General features: G+C 43.3%; 2 protein-coding genes across 6 annotated transcripts in view; one reads left to right on the forward strand and one right to left on the reverse strand.

Moving 5' to 3' along the window:
* Positions 1 to 19: 19 nt before the first annotated feature.
* On the forward strand, positions 20 to 16,894 carry jmjd7 (jumonji domain containing 7). Its single transcript, XM_048190946.1, has 8 exons — positions 20 to 294; positions 1,315 to 1,468; positions 1,556 to 1,809; positions 1,928 to 1,984; positions 2,581 to 2,676; positions 2,808 to 2,884; positions 3,006 to 3,165; positions 15,855 to 16,894. Exons 1-8 carry the CDS (start codon positions 246 to 248, stop codon positions 15,941 to 15,943), a joined length of 936 nt encoding a protein of 311 aa, XP_048046903.1. The 5' UTR covers positions 20 to 245; the 3' UTR covers positions 15,944 to 16,894.
* An 880-nt stretch (positions 16,895 to 17,774) lies between these two features.
* Positions 17,775 to 24,436, reverse strand: part of mapkbp1 (mitogen-activated protein kinase binding protein 1) — a 52,721-nt gene continuing 46,059 nt past the window's right edge. For 3 of the 5 annotated variants that reach the window (XM_048190934.1, XM_048190933.1, XM_048190935.1), the window contains 8 exons: positions 24,107 to 24,231; positions 23,553 to 23,692; positions 23,263 to 23,448; positions 23,098 to 23,173; positions 22,695 to 22,984; positions 20,419 to 21,465; positions 19,020 to 19,105; positions 17,775 to 18,890 (listed from right to left, as the gene is read on the reverse strand). In XM_048190934.1, the coding sequence (XP_048046891.1) occupies positions 18,636 to 18,890; positions 19,020 to 19,105; positions 20,419 to 21,465; positions 22,695 to 22,984; positions 23,098 to 23,173; positions 23,263 to 23,448; positions 23,553 to 23,692; positions 24,107 to 24,231 (2,205 nt within the window). In that variant the 3' untranslated portion in view covers positions 17,775 to 18,635. The remainder of the gene's footprint in view (positions 18,891 to 19,019; positions 19,106 to 20,418; positions 21,466 to 22,694; positions 22,985 to 23,097; positions 23,174 to 23,262; positions 23,449 to 23,552; positions 23,693 to 24,106; positions 24,232 to 24,436) is intronic. The other 2 variants (XM_048190936.1, XM_048190937.1) reach the window with 2 other exon arrangements.

Consider the following 24,436-nt stretch of genomic DNA (forward strand, 5'->3'; position numbering starts at 1 on the left):
CACAACGCTGTAAACAGTCACTTACGCGCATGAGCGGAAGACGAATGTTATTATAACAACTGTTAAACATGTGAGGTGTGCACGAGCTGTCACAAATCATTTAATAGTTCAATGTGTAGTTTTTCGTATATAGATACTTTGGCATGCATGGAAGAAAAGTATATTATGAGTATTTTAAGCTGACGGAGACTTGTGAAAAATCAACAGTTAATATATTGGTTCCATAGAAACATGTGGATAGGGTTATGGATGCAGTTAAAGAATGCTTGAGGGATTTTCCTAAAGAAGCTCGGGGTGAGTTCATTGGCTGTCTATTATTGACAACCGAACGCATTTAATATATAGCCATATATATCCATATAATCACGCCGACAGGTAGGTAGATAGATAGATAGATAGATAGATAGATAGATAGATAGATAGATAGATAGATAGATAGATAGATAGATAGATAGATAGATAGATAGATTTACATGCAGTAGAAAATTTACACACTATTCATTTACAGAATATAACGTTACACAAAAATTTTTGTTGCACCAAAATAAATCTTTTTTTTTTACACAGGGCTTTTCAATGCCACTGACCCCAAAATGTGATTATTTGCATGAGGGTCCCCCATCCTAAAATTTTAAATATGGCTATATATATATATATATATATATATATATATATATATATATATATATATATATATATATATAAGTTAGATGCATTTTATTAATGTATTTATTTTTATTAAGATATACATTTATTATTTAAATTTATTATTATTATTATTATTTATTATTTAAATCATATTTCATTCGTTTAAAGCAAGTTTTATTGTAATCTATTTATTTACCAAGTTTAATCTTTTATTTATTTATTTTACATTGATTTTCTTATTTTTATTTATTTAAATGAAATTTTATTTATTTTAATCAAATATTTTGTTTATATAATTATTTATTTTGTTTAAATGAAATCTTATTTAAATTTATTATAGTCAAATGTTTTAATTTATTACTTAAATCCAGTTTTATTTATTTCAATGAATTTATTTTAATCTAATGTATTAATTTATTATTTATTTTACTTAAATAAACTTTTACTTATTTATTTTTATTCATTTTTTACACTGCTTTTCTCTAAACTTTTCTACTCCCTTGTTACCCCCCCAGTTTGAAAACCCCTGATTTAACATAAAAAAAAATTTTGTGCAAAATCAGTTTTTAACCCAGAATACTCCAAAACATAAGCAATAGGCCTACTTCTTTGTTGAAAGGCTTGTAATGACTTATCAGTGATATCGTTATGTCTTTTCTCCCTTAGAGCTTTATCTTAACGATGCAGTGCCATACCTGGATGGGCCCCTCTCCCCACTTCAGTTTTATCGTGACTGGATTGGCCCCAACAAGCCCTGCATCATTCGCAACGCCTTCAGTGATTGGCCAGCTTTATCTAAATGGAACACCACATATCTCAGGTGAGCCAATCAGATGATCAGATCTAACATTTAAACACTATGGCCTGAAAATGTTTCTGTGCAACTTTTCTTTTCATATTTGTGTAGAGAGAAAGTGGGCTCCAAAGTCATCAGTGTGGCCGTCACTCCAAACGGATATGCAGATGCCGTAAACGGGAATCGCTTTGTGATGCCAGAGGAGCGTCAGATGTCCTTCACCTCTCTGCTGGATATCGTAGAAGGGAAGGTGAAGAGCAGTGGTGTGTTTTACGTTCAGAAGCAATGCTCAAATCTGACTGAGGAGTTACCGGAGCTGAAGGGAGATGTAAAGACTCACATTGACTGGATGAGTGAAGCTCTTGGTATGTCCACACATTTTACATTAAGTTTTTACCTGGAGAATGGTTGGAGAATAGCAAAATATTGAAATGTGGATTCTGAAATTATTACTGTTGGGTTTTTTTTTGTTGTTGTTTTCAGGAAAAAGGCCTGATGCTGTAAATTTCTGGCTTGGGGAGGAAAGTGCTGTCACATCAAGTGAGTTTGTCTTCAATTGTTCATAAACATAAAATATTGTAAACTTTAAACCAGTGGTTCTCAACCAGGAGGCCTTAGCAACCTTCTAAACGAGCCTCAGGATGAAATAATTTATATAGATTAAAATAAGACAAACAAGCATTAAAATTTGCCAAAACAATAAATCTTATTTTAATTTACCTCCTCAACAACTGTTCTTGTGTTCCACGGATTTGAAAATACTGGATATACTAATTTTAAAAAGTGTGTTTTCTAGACCTAGAAAAGTCATGTAAATTAATAAGATCTTAAAAATGCCATTGGCATTTTAATAATAAGCTCTAAAATATTTTATCGTGTAGGAATTTTTAAAAATTCTAATCCTTAATCCTTATCCAGTAAATAAGAAAATGACTAGAAAAGTCATGCAAACTCATTGTTTTAAAAGAAGCAGGAACCTTAAAACTTCTGGAATCTTTAAAGAAAAAAAAAAGCTAGGAGAGCCTTTGAATATTGTTGTAGACAGTAAATCTAAGTAAATCTAAATCACTGCTTTAACAATTTAACAATGTATGTACCCTTTTTTGTTAGTGAACACAGTTTTGTTTTATCTGTAGTGCATAAAGATCATTATGAGAATCTATACTGCGTGATCTCTGGGCAGAAAGAGTTTATTTTACTTCCTCCGACTGATAGACCTTTCATACCGTATGGTAAGGAGTCGTTTCTCTATCCCAATCTTTAATTTTGCTTGCTTAGCTTAACATTTCCTTAACATGCTTTAAGGAAATGGCCTCATGGCTCTGCCTCTGTCTATTGGCATTGTTTTATTTTCTCCTTATAGAGCTCTACCAGTCAGCAACATACAGACAGAAAGAAGATAACACCTTTGAAATAGTGGATGAGGAAGATTCAGTCAAAGTATTTAAGATTATTAAAATTAAACTATTAAAATTGAATTCTATATTTTTCTATTAATTTCTATAATTAAAAAATGTATATTTTTTGCAATATTTTTCCACATCTCTTATATCTCTTTCAGGTGCCCTGGATCCCTCTAGACCCCTTGAACCCAGATTATGAGCGATATCCCTCCTACAGGCTGGCTAAACCTCTGCACTGCACTGTGAAAGCTGGAGAAATGCTGTACCTGCCCTCCCTGTGGTTCCACCACGTGCGACAGTCTCACGGCTGCATAGCGGGTTGGTGATGTGACTGCTAACAAGAATAACTTGTAAAGATGTACCAAAATGAAAATTCTGGTCCGAAACCGAAAATTCAGGATGCATTTGGCCGAAAATGAATAATAAATGAATAATCAATAAATTAATCAAACTTATCCAATTATCAATACTCAAATAGCCTTGTAGAAATAGCTTTAGAATTGTTTCTACTCCAGTTTGTTGCTGAAATATTCATATTTAAACTTCAATAAACTGTAATAACTTGTTTTCATTACAGATTTATTCAAATATACATTAAAGGGAACCTATTATGCCCCGTTTTACAAGATGTAAAATAAGTCTCTGAAATAACTCCCGAGAGTGTGTATGTGAAGTTTTAGCTCAAAATACCGGACAGATAATTTTTTATAGTGTGTTAAAATTGCCACTTTTTGGGGTTGAGCAAAAACGCGCCGTTTCAGTGTGGTCCCTTTAAATACAAATGAGTACAACTTAAAAAAATCTGTCATGTCTCATGTAATCGCTCAATGTGTTTCAACCGCGGAAATACGTCAATAAAACAGATTGTAAAAAATGTCACATTTACCATAGTATTTAGCTCAGAAAATCCGTTCAGTGTCCAAAAAATTGTTAGTCAGCTGCAAAAATGAACTTATAGAGGAGCATTTTGCTAAATATATGCACTAGAGGCTATATCCCTTATTTGTACTTAACATGAATGTTTGAATAAATCCATTTTATGACGGCCACCATTTAAATGTTTAAAGGTGCCCTAGAATCAAAAATTGAATTTACCTTGGCATAGTTGAATAACAAGAGTTCAGTACGTGGAAATGACATACAGTGAGTCTCAAACACCATTGTTTCCTCCTTCTTGTGTAAATCTCATTTGTTTAAAAGACCTCCTAAGAACAGGCGAATCTCAACATAACACCGACTGTTACGTAACAGTCGGGCTCATTAATATGTCCGCCCCCAATATTTGCATATGTCAGCCCATGTTCAAGGCATTAGACAAGGGCAGGACGTCTGGATGTGCACAGCTGAATCATCAGACTATAGTTAAGCAAGCAAGAACAATAGCGAAAAATGGCAGATGGAGTGATAATAACTGACATGATCCATGATTACATGATATTTTTAGTGATATTTGTGAATTGTCTTTCTAAATGTTTCGTTAGCATGTTGCTAATGTACTGTTAAATGTGGTTAAAGTTACCATCATTTCTTACTGTATTCACAGAGACAAGAGAGCCGTTGCTATTTTCATTTTTAAACACTTGCAGTCTGTATAATTCATAAACACAACTTCATTCTTTATAAATCTCTCCAACAGTGTGTAATATTTTGTAAAAACTGGTTCTAGGGCATCTTTAATGAAGGGAATGTTAGATGTTTATGAAAGAAAACATTTAGCCTACTTAACCTTATAGGCCCCAATTTAATCAATATTGAATCGAAGGTAATCAAATCAAAATCAAATTGCAAGCTGCTGAATCGAAATCGAATCCAATTGTGAAATTTGTGTCAATGCCCAGCCCTAGTGTCAAAAATATATATATAATATATAAAAATATATAATATAATATATAACATTTTAGTTTGTACACATCACCTTTTTAACCTCTTTTGAGTTTGCAGGTATGTAACCAAAAAAAAAAAAAAAAAATGTTTTTTTGGCTTTAACCCCTGCAAATATATAAAGACCTTATGCCTTTTCGGGTGATGGTTCATAAACTGGTGAACTTTATATCCGTAAATCAACTCCGATTAACTGTAATAAAGTGCTCTCACCTTCATTACTGCCATATCCAGTATCACTCTAGAGACTATAAGCTGGATCACTAACAGTTTACTGATCTATCCTTGAGTAACACATTTTTACTCAACACAACCTCTGTTTTGTATTGTCTATTTGTATTGACATTAGCTCACAAAGCAGTCCGGTGTGAAATGATTCGCGCAGACTTTAGTTGAGGGAGCAGTTTCTTTGAAAACAAAATTAATCCACCTCATCTGGATAAGATTTAGGGAGTAAATGGAGAGAGCTATGTGGATTAATACATCCAGCTATAGAACACCTAAAACACTTGGGAGACATTCTCGTTAGTGCAGTAATGGCGGACTGTGTAAACTCGCTCAGGGCGGTTCTATGTTAAAAAGGCAGTGCCTGTTGTGGTGCTCATGTGTACAGCATCAGTCAATACTGAGTCGGCATTCTGACGTAGAACCCGGAAGTGCTGCACTGTGTTTACAATATAAACAGCATAGGAGATAGCAGGGAAGACAAAAAATTGTTGAATAAAGTTGTTATTTTTGTTTTTTGCGCACAAAGCTTATTCTCATCGCTTCATAACATTAAGGTTGAACCACTGTAGTCACATAGACTATGATGTCTTTACTACCTTTCTGGGCCTTGAAATTGGTTATGACGTTGCTGTCTATAGAGAGGTCAGAAAGCTCTCTGATTTCATCAAAAATATCTTAACTTGTGTTACGAAGATGAACGAAGGTCTTATGGGTTTGGAACGACATGAGGGTGAGTAATTAATGACAGAAATTTCATTTTAGGTGAACTAACCATTTAAGTAAAAATATATATAATATATAAAATGCTCTTCTCTACAGTTATTTTTTTCTAGCTAACTAATGACTTTATGGACATTGAATAGTTTTACTGAGGTAAATGTAAAGTTAAGTTACATATAGCTTGTATAGCCTACAAGATGTTTTATTGACCTCTTTCCCTGGTTGAAACACAGATTGAGCGATTACATGAGACAGGATTCATTTCAGTAAGTTGTACTTTACCTTTTAACAGTCCTTCTGATGTTGATTTATGTTTATTTGGTGCTGTAATTAGTAGTAAAGAAGAAGAGATGATCAGTTCACGTGCCACTTGAACTGAGGTTCTACAGTGGTCTTTCATGCAGTATAAAAAAGCGCCAAAATGTTTGAAATTTGTAATAAATTGACAGAATTTTAGTTGAGACTTTTCTTCATATTAAAAGTTACAAAGCACAAAGATTTCTGCGATTATTGGATGGCAGGCCTGCTAAATGTTTAGTTCTCTCTTAAGTTTTCTTCACGCATCAGCAGAAACGTCTCAGGTTAACCCTGGTTCCTCAGGTTAACGTTCGACGTACGTCAGTAGTGACCGACGAATTGGGATATCGCTAGAGAGCCCCTATCAGCTTCGAGAAAACTAAAACAAGCCAATGGACATTGGTGTGCGATATTTGCATAACGCACCCCTCCCCAAACCGGGGCATATAAAAGGGGGAGGAGATGCAATCGCACTCTGTCTTTCGCTTCGGAGCCAGCGTTGGTGTCCTACGGCTGAGAAGATCTTCAAACAAAAAGAAAACAGCACTCTTACCGTGTTTGGCGCGACGACATTGCAGCGAGTCCACGAGCTTCCGGGTCCGGGCGGCAACATCGGCTGTGAGACAGCGTTCCGCTGTAATTCCAACTGAGTTTGGTCTGCGATTTGGCCGGGTCCCGTGTGTGTTTTCCACACTCTCGTGACACTCCCTGTGTGTCTCATTCACAAAAGAGCTGTGATTCCCCCTCTATCAGACTTTACAGACGAACCCTGCATCTGGGGAGATAGCATTTCGTCTGTGCGCTACTGGATGTGGTCGTTCCCTGGTCCCTGCTGATGGGCACAATCGCTGCATCACGTGCTTGGGCGTTCAGCACGCTGAGGCAGCGTTTGTAGATGGTTCATGTTCTCATTGTGGGAACATGACTATCGCGGTGCTGAGGTCGAGACTTTCGTTCCTTGGTTCTCAGGGAGCGGGGGTCCCCTCCCCTATGCCCCGTGCGGCCGTTTTCTCTGGCCCCGGTCGGAGTGACGGTTCGTCGGCATGTAGGCAGGGTGACTTTAGGATCACGCGGGCCCCTGCCACCTCTTCAGCACCGCAGCCAGTGGTGTTACCGCCGTGCCGGGCCCTTTTCGGAGCGTGCGGTACTGTCCTTCGGTGCACCTGCGGAGGATCAGATGTCGATCACGGTATCGGAAGGCGAGCAGGAGTCCTCGGGAGAGGATGACTCGGCTGAGCCCCCGTCTCAAGGGGCGGCGGCTGTGGCCGAGTCGGATCCTGAGTTGATGGCTGTGCTTTCCCGGGCAGCCGAGAGCGTCGGGCTCGTGTGGAACCCTCCACCCTGTCCCGGCCCCTCTCGGCTTGACGATTGGTACCTCGGGGCGGGCCGCACTGGTCCTCAACGTCCCGCTCCGATGCCTTTCTTCCCGGAGGTGCACGACGAGGTGACCAGGTCTTGGCGGACGCCGTATAGTGTTCGTTCGAGACCAGGGCCCTCGTCCGCCTTCCCCACCCTGGATGGCGGAGAGGCTAAAGGCTATACGGGGATCCCTCCAGTCGAACGGTCTGTAGCGATGCAGTTGTGCCCTACGGCCGCCGGCTGGCGTGGAGAACCGCGCCTTCCGTCCCGAGCCTGTAAGTTTTCTTCCTCTCTGACGGAGAAGGCTTACAGAGCTTGTGGGCAGGCCGCCTCCGCCCTGCATGCCATGGCCCTTTTGCAAGTATACCAAGCAAAAGCGTTATCGGAAATGCCGCAGGGTGGTCTTGACCAACATCTGCTGGGGGAGTTGCGTGCTGCCACCGATCTCACTCTCCGGGCGATTAAAGTGACAGCATGCTCCGTTGGTCAAGCGATGGCTACTATGGTAGTCCAGCAGCGCCATCTATGGCTAAACCTGGCTGACATGAGGGAGACCGATAAATATCGGTTCCTGGACTCCCCCGTGTCCCAGGCTGGCCTTTTCGGCGACGCAGTGGAGAGCTTCGCCCAACAGTTCTCTGCTGCCCAGAAGCAGGCTGAGGCGATAAAACATGTCCTGCCCCGCCGGCGGCGCAACCTCAGCCTGCTCGTCGCCGAGGGTGCCCGCCCGCATCGTCCTCCGCCCCTGCTAAGTTGGCCAAGCAGCAGCCTCCACCAGCCAAACAGCAGGGAGCCGGTGCCGGACGTGGCGCCCTGCCCGCTCAAGCCAAGCCAGGTGGCAAGAGGTCGAGGAAGTCGCGATCCTGAATCTCCTCCACTCCCGGGGGAGGGCCGGGAGAAACTTGTTGTGTCTGACCCGCCGCTGGCTCTCCGGAGTCCAGCGGTACCCACCTTTTCACAGAAAGAGCTGTTTCCCTTCCTTCCTCCAGGTCACAAGAGGGCGCGGTTGTCAGGACCCGGGGTCCTGCCTCGGTGTCCGCAGCCCCCTCTCATTTCGCCAGTGGGGGGCGCCCCGATGGTGCAGGCCGTACCACGTGTACCGTCTCCCATTGGTGCTGTCACCCCGCAGAGTCTGACTCCACTTCGGGCCGCTGTGCCGCCCGAGTCGAGCCTCAGTACTCTGCCTCGCTGCCCCACTCCCGGTGTGCCTGTGGTGCCTTTGGTCCCGCTCGTTCGGTGTCTGGAAGCCTGGCTAGCGCTTCCCAGCCCGTCCCGCTGGCTCATCCGTACTATCAGGCTCGGCTATGCGATTCAGTTCGCCCGCCGTCCCCCGGTGTTCAGAGGTGTCCACTACACTCAGGTGTCACTGGACAGCGCTCCTGTTCTTCGGGCGGAGATTGCTGTCCTCCTGGCGAAGGATGCAATCGAGCCGGTCCCTCCAGCTGATATGAAGTCAGGGTTCTACAGTCCCTACTTCATTGTACCGAAGAAAGGAGGTGGGTTGCGGCCAATCTTGGATCTGCGAGTCCTGAATCGGTCCCTTCACAGGCTGCCGTTCAAGATGTTGACGCAGAAACGCATTTTTCAATGCATCCGTCCCCAAGATTGGTTCGCAGCGATAGACCTGAAGGACGCGTACTTTCATGTCTCGATTCTGCCTCGTCACAGACCCTTCCTATGGTTTGCGTTCGAGGGACGGGCATATCAGTACAAAGTCCTGCCCTTTGGGCTGGCCCTGTCCCCCCGTGTCTTTACGAAGGTTGCGGAGGCGGCCATTGTTCCCCTCAAGGAACAAGGTGTTCGTATTCTCAACTATCTCGACGACTGGCTTATTCTAGCCAGCTCGCGAGAGCAGTTGTGCGAACACAGGGATCTGGTGTTGGCACACCTCAGCCGGTTGGGTCTTCGGGTCAACTGGGACAAGAGCAAACTCTCCCCCGGGCAGAGGATCTCTTATCTCGGTATGGAACTGGACTCGGTCGCCCTGACTGCGCAACTCACCAAGGAGCGCATCCAGTCGGTGTTGAACTGCCTGAGTACGCTCAAGTGCAGGACAGCGGCCCCACTGAAAATGTTTCAGAGGCTCCTGGGGCATATGGCATCCGCAGCCGCAGTCACGCCGCTCGGATTGCTTCATATGAGGCCGCTCCAACACTGGCTCCACGGCCGGGTCCTGAGATGGGCGTGGCAACGCGGCACGTTCCGTGTTCCTGTGACACTGAGCTGCCGCCGTGCCCTCACTCGATGGTCAGACCCCTCGTTCCTGCGGGCGGGAGTTCCCCTCGAACAGGTGTCCAGGCATGCTGTGGTCCACACAGACGCCTCGACCTCAGGGTGGGGCGCCACGTACAACGGGCATGCAGCTTTGGGTCTTTGGACGGGGCCTCAGCTGCATTGGCATATCAATTGCCTCGAGTTGCTGGCAGTTCGTCTTGCGCTGGGCCGCTTCAAGGAGCTGTTGACAGGCAAGCACGTTCTAGTCCGCTCAGACAACATCGCGACCGTAGCGTACATCAACCATCAGGGTGGTCTACGCTCCCGCCGCATGTCGCAACTTGCCCGCCATCTCTTGTTATGGAGTCAGAAGCATCTGAGGTCGCTTCGTGCCATTCATGTCCCAGGTGTGCTCAACCGTGCAGCCGACGAGCTCTCACGGCAGCCTCCACTTGCGGGCGAATGGAGACTCCATCCCCAGGTGGTCCAACTGATTTGGCGTTACTTCGGCGAGGTTCAGATAGATCTGTTTGCCTCCCAGGAGAATGCTCAGTGCCAGTGGTTCTATTCCCTGACCGCAGGTACTCTCGGCACAGATGTGCTGGCACACAGTTGGCCCCGGGGTCTTCGCAAATATGCGTTTTCCCCAGTGAGCCTTCTTGCACAACTCTTGTGCAAAGTCAGGGAGGATGGGGAGCAGGTCTTGTTGGTGGCCCCTTATTGGCCCACCCGGACATGGTTTTCGGACCTGATGCTCCTCATGACAGCCCCTCCTTGGCCGATTCCTCTGAGGAAGGATGTTCTGACTCAGAGAGGGGGCACCCTGTGGCACCCGCGTCCTGACATGTGGAACCTCCACGTGTGGTCCCTGGACGGGATGCGGAGGTTCTAAGTGATCTCCCGCAAGCGGTTGTAGACACTATCACTTCCGCTAGAGCTCCTTCCACTAGGAGCCTCTATGCGTTGAAGTGGAACCTGTTCGTTGAATGGTGTTCTTCTCACCGAGAAGACCCCCGATCATGCTCGGTCAGATCCGTGCTTTCCTTCCTGCAAGAGGGCCTGGAGCGAAGGCTGTCTCCCTCCACCCTCAAAGTGTATGTTGCCGCCATTGCCGCACATCACGATGCAGTTGATGGGAAGTCCTTGGGGAAGCACGATCTGGTCATCAGGTTCCTGAGGGGAGCGAGGAGACTGAATCCGCCTCGTCCCCCCTCCATACCCTCTTGGGATCTCACCTTAGTTCTTTCATCCCTTCGGCGTCATCCCTTCGAGCCCTTGCAATCAGTCGAGTTAAAAGTACTGTCCCTTAAGACCATCCTCCTGGTTGCATTGGCCTCGGTCAAGAGGGTAGGGGACCTGCACGCATTTTCGGTCGACGAATCGTGCCTGGAATTCGGGCCTGGGGATTCTCACGTCATCCTGAGACCTCGGCCTGGATATGTGCCCAAGGTTCCTACCACTCCCTTCAGAGATCAGGTAGTGAACCTGCAAGCGCTGTCTTCGGAGGAGGCAGACCCAGCCCTGGTTTCGCTCTGTCCAGTTCGCGCTCTGCACGTTTACGTGGATAGAACTCGAAGCTTCAGGACCTCAGATCAGCTCTTTGTCTGTTACGGAGGCCAGCAGAAAGGAAAGGCTGTCTCCAAGCAGAGGATGGCCCACTGGATTGTGGATGCCATCGCCCTGGCTTATGATTCCCAGGGCGTGCCTTGCCCGTTCGGGTTGAGAGCCCACTCCACCAGAGGAGTGGCCTTTTCCTGGGCGTTGGCTCATGGCGCCTCGCTGACAGATATCTGTAGAGCTGCGGGCTGGGCGACACCCAACACGTTTGCTAGGTTTTATTGCTTACGTGTGGAACCGGTTTCTTCCCGTGTACTCGCTTCCACTAGCCGGTAGACGCGTTGAACCTGTTCTATGTGTCGGCTTGCAATGCCATTCCCGCCCTCTGGGCTGGATACGTGCATCTTTGACTCCAGTCGTGTTCCCCGATCGGTGAACCCTGTCGAGTTCCTCCGCCTCCCCCTTCGGCTCGGACATTGCGGAGTGTCTGATGCCAGACCAACATCCATCTTCGATGTTGTCTGTTGGTTGGGTTCCATATGTTGCAATCCCTCTAAGTGAGTGATTCCATATGTGTGTTGTCCACGGTTACTCCCTACGGTGAGCCCATGTCTTTCCCTTAGCAGAGTTTCTGCTGTCACCTGTCAGATGAGTCTCCCCCTACTCAGGTGGAGCCATCCCAGGGACTCGTATGCGTTCTGCCCTTTGGGCCAGGCCATATGTTCCACGTAAATTCCTTCCCCACTGGGTGGGTAGTGGCTCCGCAGAGTCCCCTACGGGTTCGCTTCCCCAGTGTAGTCTAGTTTACTTAGTGGGTATATCGGAACAGCAGTAGACTTCCCGGCGTAAGCTCGCCCCCTTCTCCGTCCCCTTGGTGCGACGGGCGGCTAGAGCCTGCGCTGGGCACTGGAAGGGGTTTCGTAACTGTGGCGTTTTATTTGGGATCCCAATTCGTCGGTCACTACTGACGTACGTCGAACGTGACCGACTGAAAGGGAACGTCTCGGTTACGTATGTAACCCTCGTTCCCTGAAGGAGGGAACGGAGACGTACGTCCCGTCGCCACAGTTTCTGTACCCTCGCTGCAGTGCGGACACCAGTTGTCTCCTCAGCAAAAAACAGAGTGCGATTGCATCTCCTCCCTCTTTTATATGCCCCGGTTTGGGGAGGGGTGCGTTATGCAAATATCGCACGCCAATGTCCATTGGCTTGTTTTAGTTTTCTCGAAGCTGATAGGGGCTCTCTAGCGATATCCCAATTCGTCAGTCACTACTGACGTACGTCTCCGTTCCCTCCTTCAGGGAACGAGGGTTACATACGTAACCGAGACGTTCCCTGAGATGGGGAATAAGGCACAGCATCATGGAGTTGACGCTATGGGGATGCCCTCAGTGTCACCGATATCTGAACATATGTAACAAACAAGGCAGTCTTATTGGCTGACGGCAATCCATGACGTATATAAGAGGGCACCTGAAAAATATGTCATCAACTCTTTTGTCTGAAGGAAACGTGCAGGCAAACCCAATGCATGGCAATGAGACACCGTGTCTCTTCCCCTTTCTCAAATAGGGTTCAAGCGTTGGTTAGAAAAATACTATGAAGCCATAAAGCCACATACAAGCCACAGTTTCCTAGTATTTTTATAACCAATGCTAGATCCATAACTAAAAAAATGGATCAACTGAAGCTACAGGTAGCAACGAACATGTTCGTTAAGGAACAGGGTCAATTCCAACGTCAAACAGGGCAATAGGGCTGGGGCAGTCTGACCACTTGTCCCTGCTCCTAATTCCGGCATATCCCAGGATTGTTAAAACATTGCCTGAAGATGCCTCATCAGCTGCAGGATTGTTTTGAAAGTACGAACTGGGATGTTTTTGAACACCAGGACCTGGAGTATACTGCAGCTGTCCTGGGCTACATTAAGTATTACATGGATATTGTCACCGTGGACTGGTCTATCCCAACCGGAAGCCCTGGATGACAGTAGAAGTCCAGTGCCTGCTCAGGGACAGGGACACTGCTTTCAGGTCTGGTGATCAGGCACAATACAGCACTGCCAGAGCCAACTGAAAAGAGGCATCAGAGAGGCCAAAGCTGCTCACAGGAAGAAAAATTGAGGACCACTTTCACAGTAACAACATGAGGCAGGTATGGGAAGGGGCTTCAGCACATTACCAACCACAAATCCAGTAACCTCTCAGTTGCTGACGATGATGCATCACTAGCGGAAGAGTTGAACCATTTCTTTGCCCGTTTTGAGGTGCAGCCTCAAAATCTTCATTGTGGAGGAGCAAGAGGTGACGTGACGTGACGTTGCCAAGTATGGTGTCCCATACTCAGAATTTGTGCTCTGCATTTCGCCCATCCAAATGCACACACACAGTAGTGAACACACACTCGCCGTGAACATACACCCAGAACAGTGGGCAGCTATTTTTTTGCTGTGGCACCCTGGGAACAATTGAAGGTTAGGTGCCTTGCTCAAGGGCACTTCAGTTGTGGGTAATGAGAGTGAAAGAGAGCTCTGTTCATTCACTTTCCCACCTACATTTCCTGCCAGTACTAAGACTCAGACCCACAACCTTCGGATTACAAGTCCGACTCTCTAACCATTAGGCCACAACTGCCAACTGCACAACTGTGAGGCACACACTGAGGGCGGTGAATCCGAGGAAGGCTGCAGGACCCGAGTAACTGGATGGGCCAGCAGGTGGGACAGAGTTCTACCCTGTCTGAAATCCTCATTTATAGTCCCACTGAAAAAAAAGAAAAAAAAAAGGCCAAGTTAGCAGTCTAAATGATTACCGCCCGTTGGCACTGACAACCATTATTATGAAGTGTTTTGAGAAACTGGTCTGGAGTCATTTCTTTGATCACCTTCTACCCATATTCGACACAGACCTGTTTGCATATAGATCAAATAGATCTACAGAGGATGCCATAGCCACAGCTCTTCACACTGCTCTGATCCACCTGGAGCAGCAGGGGAGCTATGTTAGACTTTAGCTCTGCATTTATTACCATCCTCCCCCATAGACTGATGACCAAGCTGGCAGACTTGGTACTATCCCACTCCATTTGCCTCTGGATAAAGGACTTCTTATCAGATCACTCCCATAGGGTCAGAGTAGGCCCTTACATCACCTCAGCCTTAACACTTGCTCCCCTCAGGGATTTGTGCTGAGCCCTCTACTCTACACCCTCTATACTCATGACTGCATTCCCACACACTCCAGCAATGCCATCAAGTTTGCTGATGACATCACTGTTGTGGGATGCATCTCGAAGGGGGATAAGTCTGCATATCAGGACGAGGTGTCTGTGTGGTGTGTAGACAATAACTTGGTCCTTAACACCACCAAGACCAAAGAGCTGATCATAGACTACAGGAGGAATAAAACAGTTATTCAGCCCTTACTCATTAGCGTGGACTGTGTGGAGAGTGTTTCAGACTTTCAGACTTTCATTTTCAGAGGGTTTCTAGGCGTCCACATTGAGAAGGATCTGACCTGGAGTGCTAATACCACATCACTAATAAAGAAGGCAGACTTTACTTCCTTAGGATCCTCAGGAAAGAACCATCTGACAAAAAACTGCTTGTATCTTTTTACTGATGCTCCATAGAGAGCATACTAATATACAGTATATAGTTGTGGTTTAGTAGCTGCAGAGTAGCATTATTAATTTCTTTGTATACAAGAAAACAATGACAAAGGCATTCAGTTAAATTAAATTCGGAGAACCGGGGTTATAGACGTTCCCTATCAAAGTGGAACTTCGATGTGGCGTCATAGAATTGACACTATGGGGAACCAATACCCACTCTGCTATGCTGAGGGAGTGCCTGCCTCGCTAGATTTTAGATTTTCAGACCGTAGTGGACATAAAATAACCTGACTCTACAAATCAATCAGTTAGAGTCAAGGTGGGTCAACCTCCAGGGCGCAAGAAAAAAAAAGTGACTCCTAGACTTAGTGGAGCCACTTCCTAAGCTTAACTTCTCTAATAGCCAGAGAAGTTGTTTCCACTTCCATGCTATCCAAGGAAGTAGCTCGCCTACAAGCTCAGATCTACCACTACTTCTAAGGGGGAGAATATAGCCTTCGCTTCATCTAAGGGATGAAAAGACATGAGGAGCATAGAGCAAAGGCTCTTGCCATCTCAACTCAATCCCTCAGGAAACCGCAAGGGAGCTAAAGCTTACTTTGATGAAAATCTTCTCCAGGATGTACTCTTCGAGACTTTTTATATACTTTAAAGGGTTAGTTCACCCAAAAATGAAAATTCTATCATAAATTACTCACCCTCATGTCATTCCACACCCATCATTAATTACTCACCCTCATGTCATTCCACACCCATAAGACCTTCGTTCCTCTTTGGAACACAAATTAAGATATTTTTGATGAAATCCGAGAAGTATATGACTCGTCCATAGACAGCAATTTAACCACCACTTTCAAGGCCCAGAAAGGTACTAAAGACATTGTGAAAACAGTTGACATGACTGCAGTGGTTTAACCTTAATTTTTAATAATCTTAAGTTTGTGACATCATGGACTGCTGTCAGCCAATAAGATTGCTGTTTCGGTCACTGATTTGGGCTCTCCAAAACCAATTTTCGGTAGCCAAAATTTCGGTGCATCCTTACTTGCATATTCTGTTTTGTACTTTTCTTATGGTTACAAATATGATGTAAATCATGAATGACAATGATTTTTAACATGCTCTTTTTGTCTTGGCAGTGAATTTCTGGTATGACATGGAATTTGATATTAAGTACAATTACTTCCAACTGGTGGAATCCATGACAAAAGCTGTGGGATCACTATGAGACTGTTATCACATATTATGTCCTGTTCAAAGGTGAAGATTTGGTTAATATATTAAAATATCAACAGCTGGTGGCTTTACATGTGAAGATTCAAAGACTTCATGAGATGTGCAAGTATATTTTTTAAGTGATATGGAATAAATATCGCAAGAAACAATGCTATTTCCCATGTAATAAATACAGTTTTATTTGTTTGACTTCTCTGAGAAAGAGATTTCAGTTGATAGATTGTATAAACACTGAGAATAGAAACACTTGACTTCAGTTTGGAGTAAAAGGTAAGACAAAGTCACAAGTTTCCAAAAAGAAACAGAAACTACTGGTCCATCTGTAATCCTAGACTACGTCTTGATCAATTGGCCATATGTTACATGAAAGCAGAGCTGGTCACCACAGAGATAGCGCAAAAAGCTGAAGGTTTGCATGATTGTTCATGAGCAGCAGGTCAAGCATGCAACCATGCGAGCCAACCCTAAATTCTTCCCTAAAAACCGTTCTTCATGCATATGTAGTGTATTCATGCCGATTCTCACATAGTGCTTTTGTAACTGATGCAGTCCTACTGTACGGTTTTCACTTCTGCTATATCACTGAAGCCCTCTAGCTAGCTAAATCAAGTCTGTTTGGGCTTACGTTATCATTTTTATGTCATGCATTTTCAGTCTCTTAAAGCCATAGCACTTATGAGATGGCAAATGAGAGCTTTTGTTGCATACCAAATGGGTTTTAATGAATCTATTTTACTACACGACTGCCAGTGCAATCTGCCGTTGGTAAGATAGGGTGTATATACCTTTTTTTGGTCTACAATGAGTACAAATTTGCATTGTTTTTGTTTAATTGCATTTTGCATCTTTTGTTGTTAATAAATTTGTACCAACAATCCTCAAAAGAATGTGAGAGGGGTGGAACTAAGCAACAAGTCAATAAATAGAATTTATGCATCTCAGACACCAGGCAAGTTGCAGCTGTACTGAACTAGTTGCAGTGTTGATTTAAGCTGGGTGTACACAGTGCAAATTTTTTATCTGTTTTTCTTTCTTTCTTTTTGTCAGACTGTACAGTATGACCCCAGTTAAATCCTGTATAAAAGGCAATGGTGACTGTGACCACCTGTATCTTATGTCATGCTGTATGATATGCATCTTTGGTCATGACTGATGGCATTGACTGGGTGTTTACATTATCAATCATGTCTCATTCTGACATTTTCATTCACAAAGAGCATGTCATGCTAATTGATCATAGATTCAGTTTTGCTCTTCGACAAAAATAATCTTTTTAAGATCCCAAAATTGTACAGTGGGCACCTAGCTTTTGTGTGCAATCTGTTTCAGTAGGAGAACTGGACACAATAAAATATGTGCTGGTCCATCTACAGTATAGAAGTTACAGTACACTTAACATTACAATGCCATAATTTGAATTAAAGGTTTCAATATTATTATGTAAAAGAAGAACTGTTTCTACCAGAGGTAAGAGAGGCAATACCTTAACCTAGTTAGCAAGGGATTGTGGATTACAGAATGTTTTGTTTAGCTCTTGGGGAAATGAGAGCACATCACATGACAATAAAAAATACCTTTAAGAAGTCATCACCGGAAAGCAATATGTAAAATGCATTTCATTTCAGGACAAGGATATTTTCAAAACCAAACTTATGGAAAATCTGTAAACCTTTCTCATAATTTGTGCACAAAAGTACTTTTTCTATATACTTGGCTATTGCATCTCCATTAGTGTCACCAGAATGGTCAATTCAGTTCAGTGCTTTTATGGCAGTTTTGTTTCTGTTACCATTTGCAACCTGGAATGAATCAATCACTGATCATTTTGATATATAACCTGCTTGAATTACAAATGCCGGATTTATTCCTTAAAACAAATTGCTGGTCAAGATTAAGGCACCCGTATCCATGAGAAAGTTACCATTCAAGTACAAAAAAGTCCTGCAAATAATACAAAATCATCCTTCAAATTTCCTCATTTTTTCCTCTGGCACCCATCTGACCCTGCTGGGTATCAGGACATTGACACTGTACAACAAACAAACGTTGAAGAGCCTCTGTGCAACTCATTGACCTATCACATGATAATAATAAATATGCACCCCAAAGTCCCAATTCAACTTTAGAGTATCAGCACAAACACAAAATACAGTATAAAAATCATTCCATAATAAAAGGTAAAAGTGTGACAAATATGCATTGCTAAGACTTCCAGGGATACCGGTCCCTTTGAAGTAGAGCATTGAGAATTTTTTAAAATATCAAGCACTATGTTCAAATACATAATGCTTGCCGGAAATTCCTCACAACAACAGTTAATTTTCTCTGTAACTGTTTTAGTTTAAAATATGACAGAATACTGTATCCATATAAAACTGCTTATTTGTCTTTAAGACGGTGACCAAATTGCTGTACCATGCAGTCAACAAACCATGTAATCAATTACTGTCCTTGATGATGTTTAGGTCTTTCAAAAGTTACCATGGTGAAAACATCGGGATACGTTTTTAGTAGCAGGACACAAAGAGGTGAGAAAAATCAGGGGTGTGTTCCTGCCATAGTAGCATGCTAAACAGGGAGGTAGGATAGTGGCATTTCTTTTCAATCTCTTTATTAAAAGCTCCCCACTATCTAAAACAGTCTCATGGCTTGGTATCCTGTTGCAGCCACGGCGCACAGAGTAGTCAGATTTTGTTGTCCATCCTCTTTTCTACCGCACTGAGCAGCAATTTGGAGTACTGCTCTAGAAGGGCTAATGTCCTGTCGTCGCCCAATGTTGCATTACTGTTAGCCAACATGGGGACTGTGCAAGTGCTAGGCGGTCTTGAAGGAGTGCATGGTGGCAGACAATTCAGCTCATCTCTCATTGCCTGAAATGCTTCGGCCAGCACACATATCATTTCCTGCTGCTCTTCACTGGAGTTGGTGGAGTTGCTTAGCTACAGGAACGCACACACATATGTAAAGTTAGAGTCAAGTCAGCCGCAAAAAACAGTTTAGGCAGACGTGTGGGCTGAAGTGCAGCCTACTCTACAATTACATGTGAATGTGACCTAATGATAACCTACCATTTTGTAGAGGTGGGAGGCTCTTTTAAAACTGCTCTGCAGTTCATTGGCAACCAGCCTACAAGAATCCACACTGAGAGATGTGTCTGCAGAAGAGAAACCGAACTCTGTTAGAGTCATACTGTGTCTTAACATGAGCCTCACAACAAAACAATCCAATATTGACTGAACATACAAAAAAGTGAAACTGAGAAGTATAAAGCATTGATAATGATTTAGAGAAGTGGTACTCAGCACAAAGTGATTTACAGAAGTATGAAATGGATTAACATAATTTGATTTTCCTGGAACAACATTCCGATTATTAACCAACAACAGCCCTAACTCTAACATTAAAACTGGAGGAAAATGATTGATCTTAAGAAAATTGTTGCAGGACCTTATCCTAAAGATCAGAGGTTAATGACTGGTTGGTAGGAATGTTGTTCCAGGTCAAATATTTCTCTAGGAGAGTCACTTTCTTGCAGCTTTTAACTCCAAGTCCAACCTTAATTCTAAAAACCTTGATTAATAGGTTCTGGTGTGTTTAACTAGGGTTGTAGCTAAACACTAAAGGAAGTCCAATCTTGCTCCTGGAGGGCCACTTTCCAACAGAATTTAGGTCTAGCCCTAATTAAACACACCTGAAACAGCTAATCAAAGTCTTCAAGATCCCTAAAAACATCCAGGCATATTTAATAGAGCTAAACTTTGCAGAAAAGTGGCCTTCCAGGAGATTGGATAAACCCTTGTCCTAACCTAATCCTAATTCTACCCTAAAATCAGAGGACAATGATCAGTTGATAGGAATGTTGTTCCTGGCCATAAATATAAAGTCCAACCTTAATTCAAAAGACCTTGATTAACAGGTTCTTGTGTGTTTAACTAGGGTTGTAGCTAAACACTAAAGGAAGTCCAATCTTGTTCCTGGAGGGCCACTTTCCAACAGAATTTAGGACTAGTCCTAATTACACACACCCAATCAAAGTCTTCAAGATCCCGAAAAATGTCCAGGCAGGTTTAATAGAGCTAAACTCTGCAGAAAAGTGGCCTTCCAGGAGATTGGATAAACCCTTATCCTAACCTAATCCTAATTCTACCCTAAAATCAGAGGAAAATGATCAGTTGATAGGAATGTTGTTCCTGGCCATAAATATAAAATCAGAGGGCAATAATTTAGCTGGTAGGAATGTTGTTGCATCAAAGGATGTTAATCCAGGAAGCTTCTACTTGTGTAAATTATGTTAAACCTTTACACTATGAATTACAGTTGATGCTTTAAGGATCATCCATGTATTTGGTTTACTAAAGAATGTTTTACCAAGTAAAATAAATGTGTTAACTTGGCCCATAAACTGGTTGAGTACCACTTGTTTAGAAGATGGATGTTACAGCAAGTGTTAGTAAGGGCATGCCTCACCCTGCAGGTGGTATTGATTAATGGATGGAGAAGGTGAAGAGGAGATGAAAGAAGTGATGGAGGAGGAGGAGGAGGATGAGAGAGGCCAGAGCCCTTTGGTAAACAAGTGTTTAGACAGCCCAAGCCGTAGCAGAATGGAAGATGGAACGAGGGAAGACTGATGTCCCAGCAAACCTGAGTCTTGGGCTCCTGAGGAAGACTGAAGAAGACTTGGGCTGCACTGGCTCATGGGAGAGCCCTCAGCCTCAGGGGTATCCTCTTTTCTTGGCTCTGTGTGCGAGTGAAGTTCCGCTTCTGTTAAGTTCTTGGTCTGGCTGGGAATAAGTACCATATTGAGTTCAATCTGTTCTGGGTTTTCAGATGGGCTCAAACAAACAGCTGTGACCGGCTGTACGATGCTGTTGGGCAGGTGAACTGCTCCAGGAAGCGAAGAGGGAGTTGTTGGGGTTCTACTCAAGGACTCCTTTTCCTTTTGTACAAGTTTGGGGCTCTTGCTGCTTGGCGAGAGGGAAGATAAGAAGGGTTTATCTGGAAGAGGATTGGGAATGTCTATATGGAGAAGGGGTCGAGCACTGCCAGTCAGTTTGATCTGGAGACCTTTAGAGGAAGAGTTTCCAGTTGAGCCAGCACTCAGTGTGGGTACGACTGCTGCATGGGGCATGAAGGGGCCTGGAAATGGGGATGTCGAAGTATTAAAGGAAGACACCTGGGTAACAGGAGTGGTGGGCTTGCTCTGGGAGGAGCTCCGAGGGTTGGAATAGTCAGAACCTGAGCTCCGGCGTGGTTCTGAAGATCCTGTGTCTTCTCCTAGTTCCACATTCAAGTTGTCACCCATGGAAACGGAGCGGGAAATCTTGGCCATGGAGCTAGTGGTAGGACTCATGTACGAACGGGATTTGGACTTGGTAGGTGTAGTGATGTCCTTGGGCAGGGTAGTGGTAGGGCTGGTGAGTGAGACAGAGGGAAGGGAACGCCGTGGTCTTTCAGAGGTCTGGGGCTGTGGGTGGACTTCCTTAGAAGGACGACTGGATGTCTGGACAATGTCAGCTGATCAGAAGAGGGAGGGTGCAGGTGATTAATGTGAGAAAAGAAGAATCTCCAAGTTATTCTTCATTTAGCAGACACTTGAAAAATGATAGCAGTTTCAACTTAAGGCTGAAAAACACTACAAGGCTTTTAAAATTTGAACAGATTTTAAAACACTATGCCACATACACTTGCCGACTTTTTAAATAGTAACAAAGAAAAACTGAGCATCATATACTAAACCACAATATGGCCATGAAAACAATATGGCCTGGTTTCACAGACAGGGTTTAGATTAAGCCAGGATTTAGGCCTTAGCTTAATTAGGACCTTTAAGTAGCTTTTATAGACATGCCTTGGGAAAAAAGTATTACAGGTGTGCATTTTGAGACAAAACAATGGCACTGATATATTTTACGATATGTCAGTGCAAGTTGCTTTCAGTTAAAACAGCTCAAACATGCATTTTAGTCTGGGACTAAGCTTAAACGGGGTCAGGTGTTCTAAAATCTGCTCAAAATAATGCCCATCATACACTGAGATTTTCTGTAAAATCTTTCAACTGCGACTAGAAGTGTTGACTCCTCCAGACTGCAAATAAGGGCAAAAATCTAAGCAAAAGTCTTGCAGGGTTTTCCAGCTTTTAGGGTTATGCACCTTTCTCAAGGGCACAATGGTAGTATGAATATTAGTACTCATTTTTGGTCTAGCTAATAACTTGTTTGGAAATAATTAAGACGTGCACTTTTGGTAATGTAAATTGAAACTTTTCAAAGAGTGTTTCTAAGACCTAGGGCCTCATTTCATTCTAAAAGTGTACATAAAAGTGGATTTTGTGTCCTTAAATGTGTATATCAAATGTGAGTTTAAAATCATTCTATTCACTTAATTACTTTTCTCACACCAGAAAAAAAAGATTTTGTACGTGTTTTCCATACGTTGCGTACATATTTACAGCAAGTTTATTTTTATAAATCCCGATATGTGTATGGAAAATTGCGTATGCATATGCCCATTTTGTGCATACGCAACCATTATAAATGAGGCCCCTGGACCTTTTAAAAGATTTTTCTTTTTTGTGCACACTCTTATATGTCATTAACCAATGAATCACCCAACTAGATTATCTTTAGATTATCTAGATTATCACAAAGCGACTTTCAGTACACTTTTACAGGGACAGATCCCCTTGAGCAACTAATACAAAACAATATTCTATAATCTGTAGCTTAGGTTCATGGATGCTTTACCCTCTGAGGAGATGTTGTGGATAGATTGAGCTTTCCTCATGCCTGCAGAACTGTTGTGACTTGCAGCAGCTTTTGCTACGGGGCTGATCAGTCTGCGGGAGTCCATGATGGGTGTGCGTTTCTTCTGGATTAAACGCTGACCTGTTGTCCTTTCAGAACCCTGGGATTCCTGCTGTTTGCTTGGACTCTTATTCTCCATGAGGGGCCGTACCTCTGAGATAAGGGGCCGCACCACTCCACTGGTGGTTTTACTGTCACTGCATTTGTTTAAGGGGAATAAAAATGGAGTTCTAGAGAAAAAAATAAATAAAAAAAATGGAAGATCAATGTCATGTTTTTCCTCTCAGAAGTCCAAATGTCATAGGGAATAGAAGTCAGGGTTAAAAGAGATTTGTTCACTTACCTGCTAGTGGAGTTCTGAGAAAGGAACTTTGATGACATGCTGTCAGAGATATTTGAAGGTACTCTGGTGGGACTTGCTGCCAAAAAAAAAAAAAAAGTATGAGAACTCATACATACAATAAAAAAAAGTGTGTTAAGCAAATTGTGAACATGACAAACACCCTACCAGGGTTGTTGAGGTCTGAAAGGTTTGCAAAATGCTTCTTGAGAAAGGCCTCCTGGTCTGGGGTCTCAGGTACAGGAGTTTGAACCTCATTCTTCCTCAAGCTGTCCTCCTCTTCCTCATCAAGGTCTTCCATATCCAGTTCTGAAGAGTTTCCATCTACACTCAGTGGCTCAGTGGGCTCAGAGTCTACAACGAACACAAATAAATTTTTGCTCAGTTTTCTTATTAAGGACCCATTGCATCTACTGCATTTAAAAATTAACTGTGCAAGTCTTTTTATTTTTTTCTACCTTCTCCAGGGTGCTCGGGGCTAGAGAGACGACTGCTGGAATACTCCATAGAGCAGGCACTGTCTGGACTCTGCTTCTCAGGACAAGAGTTCACTTTAGCACATCTCACTCCATGGGGCAACTTTTTCACCTGATACTCACTATGTACAAATAAAGAGAAGGGAGCGGACAGACATTTGAGGATCATCTCAACAGGGATGATATGATATATCATCGTATGCATTTGAACTGCACAATTAAAGGAATACGCCACCTAAACATTGAAATTCTGCTATCAGTTATTTACCCTCATGTTGTTTGAAAAATTCGAACTTCGGTAGAACATAAAAGAAGATCTTTTGAGAAATGTCTCAGCATTTTTTTTTTTTTCCATACAATGAGGTGTCAACAGACTCCAATATTTTTGTTTTAAACTTCTTCAAAAAGGAGAAAGAAAGTAATACAGATTTGGAATTACATTATTGAGTAAATGATCGCAGAATTTTCATTTTTGTGTGGAAAAGACTGTGACTCATACAATGGTGAGAATTTTTTTTTTTTTTTTTTAAACTGACCTGCCGGCAAGACTGATTTGATCTTCACATCCCTCAGGATACAGCACCTCTGTCTCTGGAGTTTGAGGAGACAGCTGAATGTAATGAGGATGTGTTTGTCCTCCTGGTCCATTATCTTCAGGTACCTAAAGAAAATATACACAAGTCAAAAAGGTACAGAACAGACAGCTCTGCATTGATAAACACACAAATAAATAGTTTATGGCATTGATTTCAGAGCTGTTTTGATTCTCATTTGACGCATATCTTCTGTGTTGTCTCTAAAACATGTCACAGAGACTATGGCAAAATTCTACTGAGTTTTTACTTTGCTGCATGCCAGTTTATTAT

This window comes from Megalobrama amblycephala, linkage group LG5, assembly GCF_018812025.1.
Source record: "Megalobrama amblycephala isolate DHTTF-2021 linkage group LG5, ASM1881202v1, whole genome shotgun sequence".
NCBI lineage: Eukaryota > Metazoa > Chordata > Actinopteri > Cypriniformes > Xenocyprididae > Megalobrama > Megalobrama amblycephala.